This window comes from Budorcas taxicolor, chromosome 17, assembly GCF_023091745.1.
Source record: "Budorcas taxicolor isolate Tak-1 chromosome 17, Takin1.1, whole genome shotgun sequence".
NCBI lineage: Eukaryota > Metazoa > Chordata > Mammalia > Artiodactyla > Bovidae > Budorcas > Budorcas taxicolor.
This window is the reverse complement of record NC_068926.1, coordinates 68609628-68625832: the sequence shown is the minus strand read 5'-3', so window position 1 is coordinate 68625832 and position 16205 is coordinate 68609628. Positions and strand designations below refer to the sequence as shown.

Here is a 16205-nt window from a genome sequence, read left to right as displayed (position 1 = left end):
TGGAGGAGCCTGGTATGCTGCAGTCCATGAGGTCACAGAGTGTCAGCCATGACTTAGCAGCTGAGCAACAACAAGCCCTGAGCTGCAGGCTGACTCGGGCCTCAGTGTGTTGGTGGGGGAGGGGGAGCTAGGCAGGGAGCTGACTCAGCCTTGGTCCAGGCAGCACAGCAGACGGATAGGGGTGAATGAGTGCCAGCAGCCAGCAGCCCGGGGCTGGGGAGAACTTGGTGAAGAGTCCCTGTGTGGTGGTTGTGGTGGTGTTACCAACAGCCATGACCACTGTTGTGCCTTGGGCAGAGGACACGGTTTTTTCCATATGTTGTCTCGTTAACTTCCCATCAACCCTGTGAGGCATTGCATCCGTTTTATAGAGGAGGAAGCAGCCTCAGCAGTTAAGTGACTTGTCCAGGGTCACCGGCTGGGAAGTGATGAAGTCAGCATTCAGAGGAAGTGCTGTCTTGCTCTGGCTCCAAGTCGGCCTCCACGGCTTGTGTCTTCTGGACCCCCAGAACCCCTGAAGTAGGCCGCGCTCTCCCTCACCAGCTGAGGGCGAGTGGCCTTCTGCCGGCTACCGGACCAGGGACTAGAGCCAGGTCTGGAAGCCAGTCCCCAGCCGCCTCTGGCCTTGGAGACAGCCAGCCTGCTCCTCCGCCGTTGGCCCCTGTGTCCCCAGATCGCAGGGACTCTGGAGGGAATCCTCCCAGCGTCAGCCCGTCCTTCGCAGCAGCAGCTCCGCCGCTTGTTTCCAGAAGTGCCAGCCTTTGGACGGGCCCCGAAGCTGCTGCCAGCCCCGCCACCGCCCTTCTGCCGCAGGCCCATCCCTGGCACCATCTGGGGAGCCTCTGGTTGTCTTCCTGTGCCAGGGCTGACAAAATGGGATGGGGCTAAGGAAGGGCTGCGTGCGGAGAACTGTTCTTTCAGAGGTGTGCTTTTAGTCAGCAAGTTTTGTGTTTTTTTCTGGCAAATTTCTCTCAAGTGCCTGTTTTTTGCCAGGCTCTGGAGTGAGCAATAGCCGGGGATGCAGCAGGGACAGACTCGAACCCCGCCCTCAGGGGCTTCTCCGCAGGGCGGCCAGGTGGCTGCAAAGCGTTGCCAGCACTGTGGGGTGGCACCAGTGAGGGGGGCTGGAGCTGCAGAAGTGGGGAGGGGGTGCGGGAGGCATGCTCAGGAGCAGACAGGGCGGGCAGGAGCTGGGGCTGCTGGGGGCCGGGTGGGGCTCCACCTTTGGAGGAAGGCTCCGTGGGCCCAGTTGCCCCCGTCTGCTCGGCATCCCTGGCACTCGGTCCCCTTGTTGGTGGGTGGTCTCTGGTAAGCACACCAGGCACATGTGTTGCCCCCATGAGCTGAGTTCCTGAAGGCCGTGGACCCGGATCCCTGATGGGTTTCTGGGGCCCTAGCACTGGGCAGCAGTCCCCAGGCGGCCTGGGGTTCCGCACAGCTCTGCGGCCAGCTCCTCCTGACCGTTCGGGCCAAGGTCCAGACTACTCAGCACGGCCACCCCGCTGCTGGCTTGGCCTGTTTGCGTGGCCAGCCCAGGAGAGCCGCTCCCAGCCTTTGAACACCCCTTCAGTCTCTGAGGTCCTCCTCTGGTTCCCTGCGGTCCCCACCCGGAGCTCACCCTCCACCCTTGCCTCCTCTCCGTCCTCCTCAGGTGCAGCTGCAGCTACTGACGGCTATCGTGAAGCTCTTTCTGAAGAAGCCGACAGAGACCCAGGAGCTGGTGCAGCAGGTCCTCAGCTTGGCCACGCAGGTGGGTGCGGCCTCCCTTGGTCCACCCAGGGAGCCAGATTGGGAGTCCCGCCCCTAATCCCCAGCTCAGGGAGCTCAGTCAGACAGATAGGGTGGGTGGGGGTGGGGGCGATGCTGAGCCAGCCTGTAAATCGAGAGGAGAGGGAAGTCCCGCAGTTGGCAGGGAGCGGAGATGGGCAGGCTGGCCTGAGGGGAAACCAGGGGGCTGGGCTGTGTCTGCTCTGCGCCTAAAGGAGCAGGCTCCCACCAGCACTCAAGCAGTCAAGTTAGCAACCCTGTGACCCGCAGTTGTGGGCTCCCCCGCCCCATCACCCACGTGCGTGGCGTTTCACGCCCTTGTCATCTCCCAGGACTCAGACAACCCGGACCTGCGGGACCGCGGCTACATCTACTGGCGCCTGCTCTCCACGGACCCCGTGGCTGCCAAGGAGGTGGTGCTGGCCGAGAAGCCGCTCATCTCCGAGGAGACAGACCTCATCGAGCCCACGCTGCTGGACGAGCTCATCTGCTATATCGGCACACTGGCCTCCGTCTACCACAAGCCGCCCAGCGCCTTTGTGGAGGGGGGCCGGGGCGTCGTGCACAAGAGCCTGCCACCCCGCACCGCCTCGTGAGTCTGGGGGCCAGTCGCCAGCCCACCTCCCTGGTTCAGTAGCACAGCGCTCGCACCTGAGTCAGAGCAGAATTACGATTCTAGCGACCCTAGTGAATGCTCACTGCACACCAGGTGTGGACGAGGTGACAACAGCTCTGAGAGATGTCCTCCCTGAAGAGACAGGGACCAGAGGCAGAGAGCGCTTGAGAGCCTGGTGAAGAGCGCAGGCAGCAGAGCTGGGCTCAACCCGATTCTGCCAGCCTCCAGAGCCCTGTTCCGCTCAGGCCCTCCCCCACAGCTCCCACAGCTTTCTGGCCTGGGTGTCCTGTCCTCCAGGACTTTAGGGTGGACTGAGCTGGGGGAATACAGACGGCCCTCCCGCCCCTCAGCCCGGAACAAGATGGATCAGGCGTGGGAAGGGAAGGAAGTGGGGTGTAGACAGGCTCCTGGGACAGTGAGGTGGCCCCGTGCCTTTGCAGGGGGCGGATCCTGGAGACAGGGTCTGGCCTCCCCAAGACGGCACTGCTCCCCGCCCTGCTGAGCCTTTCCCCACATCCCGGCAGGAGCGAGAGCACAGAGAGCCCAGAGACAGCCCCCGCTGGAGCGCCCCCCGGAGAGCAGCTGGACACCGTCCCCACGCAGGGCGACCTGCTGGGCGACCTCCTCAACCTGGACCTCGGGCCTCCAGTCAGCGGCCCGCCCCTGGCCACCTCCGCAGTGCAGATGGGTGCCGTGGACCTGCTTGGAGGCGGCCTCGACAGCCTGGTATGTCCTAGGCCCCTGGACGAGGTTGAGGGTGGTCTTCAGGGAGGGATCAGGATCTGCCAGATGCCATCCAAGGATCAAGTAGCTCCGTATTGGTGAGAAGCTGAAGCATAAAGCGGTCAGGTGGCCGTCCTGCCTAGCACACATAGCTGTTAAGTGGCAGACACGGGATTTAGCCCCTTGCCAGGCTGCTGAACCCCAAGAGTCCTCGGGGCTCTTCTCCCTTGCCCTCTGAGTCTGGCCCTGTGGGCACCTTGGCCCTGTAAGGCGGGGGGAGCCACCCCTGCACCCATTCCCCCACACGTGGCACCGACTGGGGTAGCCACCTGGCAGGCCTGAGAGAGGCCCACGAGAGGGTGGAACAGCCCCACCCTGTGAAGGCGGTGGCAAGAAGGCCTGCTGTCTTCTTGGGATTCTTCAGGCAGCCAGCGAGCCAGGTGGAGGTGGCACCTGGGTCCTTATCACTTGGCCATGCCCAGCTCAGGTCCCCAAGGCCACAGCACAGGGAAGGGTCAGAAGGACGAGGGTGGTCGAGTGGGGCCGGGGGTGCAGGGGGGCTGCCCATCATAGAGACCTGGGCCCCTCCTAGGCCGCTGCAGTCTCGCACAGGCCCCGTAGGGTTGGGTGGGACAGCCGTGACTAACCTTCCGCCTCTTTCCTCCCTGTCTTGTCTCTCTGTGTCTTCTTCCTGGCTTTCCCTCTGCATGTGGCTGCCTGTTTTCTTCACCCTGCCTGCTTCCGCTGGGAGATGGGGGATGAGCCTGAAGGGGTACGGTTCAACCCTGTGCCACCAAGCCTTCATCCTGCTGCTCCTCGATCACCTGCCCAGCGACCCGGGGTGGGGGGTGTCAGGGCCGTCGGCCCACCCTCACCACCCTCCAGTGAAGTTACCTTGCCATCTGGAGGCCCCCGCAAGCCCTCTCTGACCCCCTGGGGTGTGCTCCAGTCTCTGAGCATGGCCCCCTCATAGCACTGTGTTAGGCACCCCTTTTATCCATGGGCTGTCAGTTTGTGAGCGTGCCCAGCTCTTCCCCTTGGGGCTTGTAGGGCACGGGAGGGCTCGGCCTCTCCTCTCCACCCACCTCACTCTGTCTTGTTTCTGCAACTTAGAGGTGACCTGAAGGCAGCCCTGCAGGACGCCCTCTTGCCCGCCCCCGTCTTCTAAAGGGCTGGGCGGCTGTACTTCCCCTGGCGTGCCTGTCTCTGACCCCTTTCCCCTCCCTTTAGATCGGGGCCCCCAGCTTCGTGGCACCCCCAGCAGCAGCAGTACCAGCCAACCTAGGAGCGCCCATGGGAAGTGGCCTGAGTGACCTCTTTGATCTGACCAGTGGCGTGGGCACCTTGTCGGGATCCTATGTGGCTCCCAAAGCAGTAAGTGCTGTGGCCCCGTGGGAGGTGGGAGGCGGACGTGTGGGCTCCTTCAGTGGCCAGCTGGGTGGGGTTGGCTCAGGCCAGCCGGGTTGCCCGGAGCAGCAGGAGCACGGGGAAGGGGTGCTGGGTCTGGTCTGGAGGCCTCAGGAAGCCTTCCCAGAGGGGGTGTTGCTGGAGCTCAGTCCTCCGGATCAAGTCAGAATCGGCAAGGCGACAATGGGGAGCTGAGGGGGCGTGCTTGCCTTCCAGAGAATGGCAGAAGCCCCGTGCAGCGACTGGTCAGTGGTTCTCAGTGTGGCTCAACCCAGGGCCCCAGACTGATGACAGGCGCTTCATAGCGCCCCTCCTTTTCTAATGAACGAGATCTACCTACTCATAAAATTTCTGAAATGTTAAGATGCTGTCATCACATACGGAGACTTAAAAGGAGGAGAACAGAATGCTTCATTTCAGCGTGGTGAAGGCTTGGGCACACCCGCCTCACCAGATCTCATGGCGTTGCCAGGGGTTGGCAGCAGTGCAGAGTCATTGTGGCACCACAGCTCGGGTGCCATGAGTGATGGGCCAGAGGCGCCTTTCGTTTCTGATACAGCGACTGACTCCCAGTAAAGTTCCAGATGAAGCAAAGAACAGGCTTCCGTTGATTTCATCATCCTTAAGTTCCTGGGAATTTTAAGGCATGCTGAAACCCTGCAGAAAATACTCAAGGTCTGCAGGACAGTGGCTCCTGGTGAAGCCTGCCATCTCCACACTGCCTCCCTGACCCCAATCAGCCTGGAGGTGCCCCAGATACCCCTGTGCCACCCAGGTAGTCCCACCCTACTCCAGACTCTGGCTGGACTAGCGCTGAGGAGGCAGGGAGCTGGCAAGGTCACGGCCCTAGCTCTGAGGCTTTGCTCTCCATCCTGGCACAGTGGGTTTTAAGCAGAAATGAAGCCTAAAGAGCGATCACTTTGGCCACTGTGTGGAGGCCAAACTTAAGGACTAGAGCAGAAGCCAGGAGCCCATGAGGAGCTGTCGACTGCTGATGGCGGCCGGACAGGAGGGCTTTGTAGGGGTGGAGACAAGCTGGGCTGGAAGGAGGCCTGGGAGGATGTGGGGGCGGCGGGGAGAAGGGTTCTGGCTGGCAGTGGCGAGGGCTGGCGAGGGAAGGAGAGCTGAGGACAGCGTGGTGTGGGCTGGGCCCTTGGCCTCAAGGAAGCTGCCAGAGGGGATGGACGTGGCCTGAGCCTCACAACTGTCAGCCAGTGCCCCTCTCTCTTCCAAGGTCCCCTCCCCAGAGCAGGACCCAGCAGGGCTTCTGGGGCCCAAGGACATGTCCCTTATGATGAGGGGAGCTGCCAGCCAGCACCTGCGCTGCCCCAGCCTCCCTGGGTGTGCCTGCCAAACTACAGTGGCGGTGGCCAGTAGTAGGGCTGGGAGGGTCTGGGCCTGGGGCCCCCCAGTAGGCGGCAAGTCTAGCACCAGCGGCCTCCCACTGCTGTGGAGGGGTGCACGGACGTGGCACGGCCCCCAGCCCGCAGAGTCCTCCCAGCAGCCATGTGGCACTGGCGTTCCCGTGTTCTAGTTGAGAAATCTGAGTGCTTTAAGGTCCTTTAGCTGATGAGTGACAAGAATCTGGAAGTGAATATAGGGCTGTAGCAACAAATCCCCTGCCCGCGATCCGTAGGTGATCCTAAAGTGTTTGAGAACCTCCGTGTACCTACTTCAGCGCCATGGTTGTCAGAATCAGCTTGCTTTCTGCATGTGAATTTGTTTTAACATGTATTAGCGCTGCTTTGTTTTAGTGGAGGACCAGGTGACTGTATCAGCTGGAGGGAGAGGTGAAGGGATCGCCAGGATAGGAGTAATCAGGGCGGGCTGCCTGGAGGAGGAGTCCTTTTCCACACAGGCAGGACTTTCCCCTGCCACCTTAGTCACAGGGATGTGGGTGTGCTCTCCATCCAGAAGTAGTGACTGTGTAGGCTGCCTTTTTCTCACAGCACTGTGACCACCTCAAATCGTTTGTCGTGCCTGCAGTCCCAGCGCCTCCTGGTCAAGGAGGGTGAGGCTGTCATATGTACAAGAACTTGAAGTTCCTCAAATATTGTAGTCAGCAGGAGCTGACAGTTCTGGACTCCATGAGCCTACAGTGACCAGGAGACACAATATCCCACCCCTAACAGTGAGGACGGTGATGGTGCCAGTTCTGAAGAACCTGGGAAGGAAGCCTGGTGGAGGGGTGGGGCAGGGCAGTCACCCTGGGGTCCTGAGTGCTCTCTGTGCTCCCAGTCATAGCTCACAACTAAAACCCCGAGATTCTGCCCACAGATTTGTCTGGTGGAGCAAAGGATGAGCAGGTTAGCAAGTAGGATGGGATGGCGGTGGAGAGTGCTGTCTAAGCAGAGGAGACTTTGTGTGTTTGTGTGTGTGTGTGGACTGTGTGTGTGTGTGTGGACTGTGTGTGTGTGTGTGGACTCTGTGTGTGTGGACTGTGTGTGTGGACTGTGTGTGTGTGTTTGTGGACTGTGTGTGTATGGACTGTATGTGTGTGTGGACTGTGTGTGTGTGTGGACTGTGTGTGTGGACTGTGTGTGTGGACTGTGTGTGTGTGTGGACTGTGTTTGTGTGGACTGTGTGTGTGTGTGTGGACTGTGTGTGTTTGTAGACTGTGTGTGTGTGGACTGTGTGTGTGGACTGTGTGTGTGTGTGGACTGTGTGTGTGTGTATGAACTCTTTGTGTGGACTGTGTGTGTGTGGACTGTGTGTGTGTGTGTTTGTGGACTGTGTGTGTGTGTATGGACTGTGTGTGTGTGGACTGTGTGTGTGTGGTCTGTGTGTGTGGACTGTGTGTGTGTGTGTGGACTGTGTGTGTGTGTGGACTGTGTGTGTGCGTGGACTGTGTGTGTGTGTGGTCTGTGTGTGTGTGGATTGTGTGTGTGTGGTCTATGTGTGTGGACTGTGTGTGTGTGTGGACTGTGTGTGTGTGTGAACTCTTTGTGTGTGTGGACTGTGTGTGTGTGGACTGTGTGTGTGTGTGGACTGTGTGTGTGTGTGTGTGGACTGTGTGTGTGTGTGTTTGTGGACTGTGTGTGTGTGGACTGTGTGTGTGTGGTCTGTGTGTGTGTGTGTGGACTGTGTGTGTGTGTGGACTGTGTGTGTGTGTGGACTGTGTGTGTGTGTGGTCTGTGTGTGCGTGGATTGTGTGTGTGTGGACTGTGTGTGTGTGGACTGTGTGTGTGTGTGTGTGGACTGTGTGTGTGTGTGGACTGTGTGTGTGTGGTCTGTGTGTGTGGACTGTGTGTGTGTGTGTGTGTGAACTCTTTGTGTGTGTGGACTGTGTGTGAGTGTGAGGCCCGAGGAGCCATGCACACTGACCCAGGGAGGGCACCCCGCTGGGGAGGCTGTGGGCAGTGGAGGCATTGCACCACTGAGGGGGTTTTGGGGTGCCGTGACGAAATCTGCCTTCCTAAAGATGGCTCTGGCTGCTCTGGGAACGGGCTAGAAGACTTGGGCAGACATGTATACACCTATGGCTGATTCATGTTGATGTTGGACAGAAAACAAAATTCTGTAAAGCAATTAACCTTCAATTTAAAAAATAAATTAATTAAAAAAAGAAAAAAGACTTGGGCAGCTACCCGGGTGGCTGCCATCTTACCTAGGGGCTCTGATGGTGGCTTACCCCCGGGTGGTGCCTGTGGATAGGGGAAAGTGGAGGACGTGGTGTCGGGGGAGGAGGTGACCTTGACGGGACCTGGGCTGGGTGACCATGGCCATGTTCACTGACAGGGCCCCTGGTGAGGCTGGCCTCGGGCGGGGCTGAGCCGGCCTGGTAGGAATGGCAGCCAGAGAGGTGTCTGTACATCCGCAGGATAGCATCCGTGTCCCTCCTGGGCAGGGCTTTGATCCATGCCATTCACTCAGCAAATGTTCCCTGAATACCGATCTCACACCAAGCTCCGAGCCAAGGATGCAAGACAGAAAAGCAGAGCCTTCACCCTCAAAGTGCTGTCCGGGCGCAGAGGAGACAGTTTATCTGCAAGAACGTCATTGCCACAGAGCCCTGACAAGGACCCTGGGGAACGGTTTCCCGGAGGAGCTGGCTCTGGAGCTGAGCGTTGGAGGACAAGGGCAGCCAAGCAGTCAGGGAAGGCCTGCCAGGCGAGAGGTCCTCCTGGGTCCTGTCGCTGCTCAGGCCTGTTGGCGCAGTTAAAGGCCAGCCCTGCCGCCTGCGAGGAGGTCAGGCTGTGACCGCCTGGGGTTCTCTGGCTCTGGCCAGGCCCCAGGCACCCGTGGGCTCTCAGTCTCCTGGGCTCATCTGGAGGCTGGTGGGGCCTGCCGGTCTCTCCGCCTTCCTCTGAGTGTTCTTGCTTTGACCTCTGGAGACTCGGGTCGGGTTTTGGGCACACCGAGGCCTCCCTGTCCCGTGCTGCTCCAGCAGGTGGCCACCCTGAGGCGGGGCCCCCCGGGCAGGCTGTGCAGGGTCCTTCCTCTCATCCTGAGGCTCACACGGTCATCTCTTGACAGTCCAGGCAGGTGTGGTCCATCTGGGAGGCCCCTTCAGGTGTGACAGAAGGGAGCAGGGGAAGGACCCTCAGGTGGGCTGTGGCGTGGGGGCTGTGGCAGCCCCCTCCCCATTGTCTTCCCTGCAGGTCTGGCTGCCGGCCATGAAGGCCAAAGGGTTGGAGATCTTGGGCACCTTCACCCGCCAGGCGGGCTCCATCTCCATGGACCTGCAGCTGACCAACAAGGCCCTGCAGGTCATGACCGACTTCGCAATCCAGTTCAACCGCAACAGGTGAGCCCCCGAGGCCGGCCTGCCGATGGCCCGCACTGGGGCCTGCGGGTCCGGCCCCGCTTTCTGCTGGAGGAGGGTCTTCCTCACAACTGCAGCTCTGGCCAGCTCTCTCTGACGCAGTGATTTTCCTCACCGTGACCTCTCTTTGTGGGCACCAAAGTCTGAGGTCCGTGGTGGGGAGCTGGGAGGGTAAGGCACCTCCCTTTAGTATGATTCCCCAGCGCCCAGGGGGGTGTTTCCCTGACAAAATCTCCAGACCTGAGCAGCTCCCCTCTCAGGGCGTGTTTCGAAGAAGGCGGACAGGGAGCGAGCGGTGCCTCTGGGAGTGGTGTCCGCTCCCAGCGCCTCACCCCAGGGTCCCCTGCACTGGGGGTCAGTCGGGAAGGCCTCCTTGGACCCAGCCAGCTAGGCCAGGGCTCTCTGGGAAATGCAGGCAGCCTCTCCTGATGATCCTTCTTCCTGAGTGGCTCTGGTGATGAGCAAACTGAGCCTCTAAGAAGTTGACTGAAGGGGTTGCTCCTCAAGGAGAGCCTGTGCGCCAGTGTGTTCTGGCCGCCTGTCCGATGAGGGAGGTGGGCACTCTGCTCCTCTGCCTCATGGAGCCCTGCAGGCCCCCAGGAGCGCTCCTGGTCATCGCTCACAGTGAACTTACGGTGTGTGGACAACTCCCTGGGCACCAGGCCTTGTGTCGAGAACTTTAGGAGTCTTTGTCTCTCTTGAGCCCCTTCACAGCCCAGTGAGGTTGATGCCATTAAGTCCCGTTTAGTAGAAAAGGAAGTGGCGGGAGAATGGCGTTGAAACATGTATACTATCATGTAAGAAACGAATCGCCAGCCTATGTTCGATACAGGATGCTTGGGGCTGGTGCATGGGGATAATCCAGAGAGATGATATGGGGTGGGAGGTGGGAGGGGGATTCAGGATTGGGAGCTTGTATACATCCGTGGTGGATTCATGTCAATGTATGGCAAAACCAATACAGTATTGTAAAGTAAAATAAAGTAAAAATAAAAAGGAAAAAAAGAAAAGAAAAGGAAGTGGCAACCCACTCCAGTATTCTTGCCTGGAGAATCCCATGGACAGAGGAGCCTGGCAGGCTATAGTCCATGGGGTCGCAAGAGTCGGACAGGACTTGGTGATTAAACCACCAAAGTAGGTAATGATACCTGAGCTCAGAGAGGGTGAATGCCTCACCCAAGGTCACAGTCGGCAGAGGTAAGGCTCCCAGGAGAGCTGGGAGTGCTGAGGCACCATGATGGCATTGGCGTCCCCACGTCATCCCCTGCTGCGTCCTGGGTGGATCTGAGACCACCATGGGCAGAGCACAGGCTGAGGTCAGGCAGCTCAAGCTCTGGGCTTCAGCAGTGCCACGAACCCAGGCCTGGGCCTGCCCCTCCCTGAGTCCCTGTGTCCTGGAAGACGGGAGGGTGTGTGCCTGTCGCTGTGTTTATAAGGCCAGGACTTCAGATGCCTCGCCTGGGCACGGGGAGTGCTCAGTCCGTGCTCCCAGTCGGTACCGTGGTGACTTACCTTCCCAGAGCCCGTGGCCAGCATCTCTCACGTTCTTGGTGCCCTCTGGTTTGCCCACATGCCACTTTACCAAGAGGCAGGGCTTTCCCGAAGCTCTGTGGCCGTTGTTCTAGCCCAGACAGTAAACCCAGTGTCTCCCCTGGGATGGTCACGTCCCTCCTGGGAGGTTGGGGTTGGTTACTGAGATGTGGGCAGTCACAGTTTTCACGTTAGAAGAAGCTTTTAGGCCCCTGGTATGACATGGGGCTCCTGGAGGGCAGGGCAGGACGCACTGCCCTGGGCCTGCCTGGTGCCTCACCCAGAGGAGAAAGGGGAGCAGAGATAGGTTTTGGCTAGCCCCGGTTCTCTTACTGTCCGCGGGGCCACTGAAGGCTGGAGTGGGGTCAGGAGCTTGTCCTTCCAGCCTGGGTCTGGCCTGGGGTGAGGCCGGCTCGCTGGAGAGCCTTCTCACCAGCTGCTGCCAGGCCCCGGGGCCCCAGGAGCCTGCCTGCCCTGTGTCAGCGCCTGCTCCCCACCATCCCCGCGGGGGCTTCTCTCTCCCCAGCTTTGGCCTGGCCCCCGCCGCCCCACTCCAGGTCCACGCGCCTCTCAGCCCCACCCAGACCGTGGAGATCTCCCTGCCTCTCAGCACGGCGGGCTCTGTCATGAAGACAGAGCCGCTGAACAGCCTGCAGGTGCGTCCCGGGGGAGACCAGGCACCCCAGTCCTTGCCCATGTGTCCCGGGAGGACTGGGGAAGCCCTCGGGGCCTGGCTGGCTCTGTCACGGGGCTGTGTCTGTGGAGTCTTGTTCTTGGGCACAGAAGGGTGGGGATGGGAAGACCAGGGGCCGGCTAGGGGATGGACATAGCTTCTGGGGAAGCGGGAACCTGCTCAGCTGTGCTCACAGGGGCAGAGGCTTCCTGGGGCCTCAGTGGGCATCAGGCAAAAGGGACAACCTGGGGCCCCCCTTGTTTCCAGGTGGCCGTAAAGAACAACATAGACGTCTTCTACTTCAGCACCTTGTACCCGCTTCACATCCTCTTTGTGGAGGACGGGAAGATGGGTGAGTCCTGAGGGCGCCCTGGGGTCCCTGGAACGGATGCGTGGAGCCCGTGTCATTGGCTCCCCTGCAGAGCCTGGAGGGAGGGTCACACTTTCCCAGGGCCTGAGGGTCTTGCCTGGCCAGCTCTGCTCTCAGCCTGACCTGCAGCCTCTAGACAGTTATCCCACGGGCCCCCGGAGGCAGGGGCCCTAGGTCATGCGTCACACCTGATGCCCACCCCTGGGCCCCAGCAGGAACCTTCAGGAAGGCACGTCCCGTGCCCAGAGGGCGTAGGCCCCCCTCAGCTGTCACCACAGGAGCCCGTGACGTCACCGGGATCGATGAACGGGCTGCTCGGTGCCAGGGCCGGAGGCTGGATGTGGGCAGGAGCGGGGAGGGCACAAAGGCCCAGAGGCGGGGAGCAGCGCAGGTGGCCCCCACAGAACACAAGCTTGGAGTTTGCTGAGGGAAGCAGGAGGGGCTGTGACGGAGCCACCCTGGTCTTGGGTGCAGGGCCTAACCGCCCCGCTTCCCGATGAGGGTGCTGAGTGGGGTCCCACCTGTGCCCCTGCAGACCGACAGATGTTCCTGGCCACGTGGAAGGACATTCCCAACGAGAACGAGGCCCAGTTCCAGATCAGAGACTGCCCCCTCAACGCAGGTAGGGCTCCCGAGCCCTGTGCCTGTCCATGCTGCCCTGTGTCCTGCCCCCAGCCCTGAGCGCCAGACCCCCAATCTCTGACTTTGTGACCCCCAGAGGCCGTGAGCAGCCGGCTGCAGAGCAGCAGCATCTTCACTGTGGCCAGGAGGAACGTGGAGGGCCAGGACATGCTCTACCAGTCTCTCAAGCTGACCAACGGCATCTGGGTGCTGGCTGAGCTGCGCATCCAGCCCGGCAACCCCAGCTTCACGGTGAGGCGCCCGCTCCCACCTAAAGCCCCGGGGCCTCTGCCTTCCTGCCCGCATGCCGCCCAGGCTGGGGTCGGCCCTGGTGGGGTGGGGTGGGGCATCCAGTCAGGCTGAGCCTGGGGTGAAGAAGCACCAGGACTCTGATCTTAGAAAGCTTCAGCTCAGTCCCATCAAGTGTCCCAGATAAGGCACCAAGTCAGGTCTCCGAACAGTGAAGTGGACTAGAATCGGGCCCTGTGAGGCCCACTTGGGAAGGGGCTCTGCTGGACTCAGGGAGCCCTGGCCCCTGGGCTCCCCACTCCCCGAGAAAGGACAAGGCTTCCCAGAGGCTGCGCCGCTGTCCCAGCCCCTGAGAGCCTGGGCTTGGCTTCTCCCTGCACCCGAGCGGGCAGGCATGACCGCCCGACGCTGCTCCCCGGCCCCTCGGCGGCATGGGCGCCGCGGCTGGCGGTGGTAATTTCTGTCTCCCTGTGTCCGGTCGCTGCATGTCCTCCTCCCTGCCGGTGCCGGCGGTGCAGGACCTGGAGGTTAGCGGACTGCTTTTCTCTTCCTCTTCCCCCGTCCTCCCAGGCACGCCTGGCACAACCCACCTCCTGGCCTGGCCTCGCCCCCCTGCTCCCCAAAGCCAGGCAGACGCATGCAGGCTGCAGGCCAGGGGACAGACCGCCCCCGCTGCCACACCCTATGCTCTCCAGCCTGGCGCCACACTCCCCACAGGCCTTGCGCGCAGAGCCCTCGGAGGAGACTGGGGCCCCTCCGAGCAGCAGCGTTGGCAGGAGGGACGGCGAGCCTGTCTCTGCTCCTGGGCTTGCCAGCTCTCCTCGCGGGTAGAGCTGAGCCAGATTTGACACAACTGCTTCCTGTGCAAGAAACCAGAAAGATACCCCCCCCCCCGGGGCCCCCACAGCTTCCCTCCTGGTCCCCAGAACGTGCTCAGGGACCCCCACCCTCCACGGGCTCTGACTCACGCTGCAGCGGCTCCGGGGGCCGGGACAGCAGGTCTGTGGGCTGCAGTCTGTTTGGTCCCCGCCCGGCTGGCTGCAGGGCCGCCCCCTCACCGGCACCGCACAGCTGCTCCAGCCGCTACTGCCGCCCCCCCAGGTCCCATGTGCGCCCCACCCTCTGCCATCTGCTCTCCGCCCCCTGCCTGGAGAGGAGCCCCGGGAATAAGGGGTCCCTGCCTCCCACCCTTGTCCCCCTACAGCTGTCCCTGAAGTGCCGAGCTCCGGAGGTGTCCCAGCACGTGTACCAGGCCTACGAGACCATCCTGAAGAACTGAGGCCGTCCAGCACCCACCCCAGCTTCCTCGGAGCCCCCTGCGAGGTGGCAGCACCTCCCTCGCGAGGGGCCAGCGAGGCTCCTGGCACCCCCCAGCTTCCCAGGCCTCGGGGTGCTCCTGTGCCCAGGACTCTCCTATTTCCATCGTGCTGACGTTCGGGGTCAGGTGAGGAGGGCACCAGAGGAGCCAGAGTGGCAGCAGGGCTGCACGGAGCGGCCAGGGCTCCTCTCCGGCTCTTCCTGGCACCAGAGGGCGAGCCCGCAGTGCCTCCTCAGGCTCCCAGCCCGGGGTCCCTCTGCCCCGTCTCCCTCGGCTGGTGGCGAGGCCCTGCCAACTGCCCCCTCCTGGGACAGGCCCTGGCAGGCATCCTGGTGTGCGTGGAGAGTCCCCTTGGTGCCAGGAGAGCTGCTCTGTCAGGGCCGGGGCTCCCGGGGCCTGCCCGCCCCTCCAGGCGCTGAGCCGCTCGGGAAAGACCAGGCAGAAGCTCCCAAGCCCCTTGCGGCTCCAGCCCCCCGGCAGACCCCTGGCAGATGTCCATCCCGCCCCCTGCCTGCGAGGACAGTCACTGCTTGTGATACATTCCTGGTGTGCCCGGGGCTTCTGGAGTGAACAGGGCTGAGGGGTGGGGTGCCTGGGTGAGCGGGGTGCTTCCTCTCTGGGGTTCTTAGCTGCCCCCTCCTGGCCTCCCAAGGTCAGTGTGTCTCACGGAGCATTAGGTTTTCCTGTTACTGCTGTTTAATAATAAAGATTCTGCTTTTGGCAATCATGGACACTTCTTTCCCCTCCACCAAGTGTCAGAATTAAAAACTGCCTCCAAGTGGTCAAGGTTGGTTTTCTTGAGCCCTGCAGTAAGGATGCCTAGTATATATAAATAGAAATTATATATTGTATGTTTACTCTTATTTTCAGAAACAGAAAGTGAATAAAAATGATGACATCAAGTGTGTCCCCGGCCGGTGTGTCAGGGCCCGAGGCTGCCCTGGGCAGGGTCCTGGGTCTCCTGGATCAAGGGTCCAGGGCTCAAGCTGTCAGCACCCCCCAGGCCCTGTGGACAGCACCTTCCCTGTCCCTCTCCTGTCCTTGGACACTGCTTACTGGTCTCCCAGCACCTCTGCCACCCTTGGCCCAAGCTCCACCCCAGCCCACACCATCTTGCCTTTAGATGCTCGAAGGCTGAGTCCGTGTTGGTTTTCCTTGGCTCCCAGGGTCGGCAGGAAGGCCCAGCACCAGGCCTGTCCAGGCCGGCTGCAGCGGCTGCCCCAGCCACCCCCAGGGATACCCCACATGTCCCCTGTCCTGGCAGTGGCCTGGCTACCGAGGGTGCTGGGGGGGACCCTGGGTAGGACTCCCTGGGCAGAGCCCCCAGTGGGTTCTCAGTGCCGTGTGGCTGCTGGGCCTTCGGCTCTCAGCAGCTCCCTGCCCACGCCAGACACACTGCTGTCCCAGCTGCCGGGGCATTAGCAGGGGTGCCTGGCCCTCCACTGCCCCACCTCTGACCCCTGGGGTGTCACCATCATGCCCGGGGACCCCAGAGTCTAGAACCAGCCACAACCCTTGACTGGACAACCCCAGTTCTCTCACCCAAAAGTCCCCGGCTCAATAGGCGCCACACGCACCCCGTCCTGCCCTGTCACCCACCACCCCTGACCCGCTGAGGCCCAGCTCCCACCAAGCTTGGGAGCACACCGCTGTCCCCGGGGCGGGCAAAGATGAGGCCCAGGACCCAGACCGAGGTGAGAAGTGCTGCTGAGACCTGGCTGGCCTGGCCAGACAGAGGCCCGTGGACCATCATCGAACACCTGAGGCTTGTGTGCTCGGGCCTCGGGCGGTTATGGGAGGAAACTCCCCGTGATCTCGGCCCCCTCCTCCTTCCCTGTCCCTCCCTCACCCCAGTGACACCCCTCACATGCACCCCTGGTCTGCATGTGCTAAGGCCTCCGTATTCCCAGGTCTCGATGTTCCTCGGGGCTGAGGGAGAGGGGAATGTGGCATCTTGCAGAAGACTCTCCAGGGCGCTGAGCCTTCGTGACCAGCTGGGGAATTCAGCACAGCAACCAGTTATTCAGGAGGGTCTAGCAAGCACCCCGGGGGCTGACAGGTTCTCTGAGTGCCTGACACCCTGTGCAGGCATGCGACGTGACCTCATGTACTTTTTTTTTTTTAATCTTCACAAGTGTTTTGTTTCATAGAGAGTGATTCTGAACC

General features: G+C 61.4%; 1 protein-coding gene and 1 non-coding gene across 3 annotated transcripts in view; both read left to right on the top strand.

Annotated features, from left to right (window-relative positions):
• Positions 1–14925, top strand: part of AP1B1 (adaptor related protein complex 1 subunit beta 1) — a 52867-nt gene extending 37942 nt beyond the window's left edge. The window contains exons 12-22 of one of the 2 annotated variants that reach the window (XM_052654410.1): positions 1652–1750; positions 2100–2359; positions 2908–3109; positions 3858–3878; positions 4337–4480; positions 9115–9260; positions 11335–11464; positions 11749–11833; positions 12387–12473; positions 12570–12724; positions 13926–14925. In XM_052654410.1, coding sequence (XP_052510370.1) covers positions 1652–1750; positions 2100–2359; positions 2908–3109; positions 3858–3878; positions 4337–4480; positions 9115–9260; positions 11335–11464; positions 11749–11833; positions 12387–12473; positions 12570–12724; positions 13926–14000 — 1404 coding nt within the window. In that variant the 3' untranslated portion in view covers positions 14001–14925. The remainder of the gene's footprint in view (positions 1–1651; positions 1751–2099; positions 2360–2907; positions 3110–3857; positions 3879–4336; positions 4481–9114; positions 9261–11334; positions 11465–11748; positions 11834–12386; positions 12474–12569; positions 12725–13925) is intronic. The other variant, XM_052654411.1, reaches the window with a different exon arrangement.
• On the top strand, positions 9687–9783 carry LOC128062707 (small nucleolar RNA SNORD125). Its single transcript, XR_008200857.1, has one exon. It is a non-coding gene; the product is annotated as a small nucleolar RNA SNORD125 (small nucleolar RNA).
• Positions 14926–16205: the final 1280 nt, after the last annotated feature.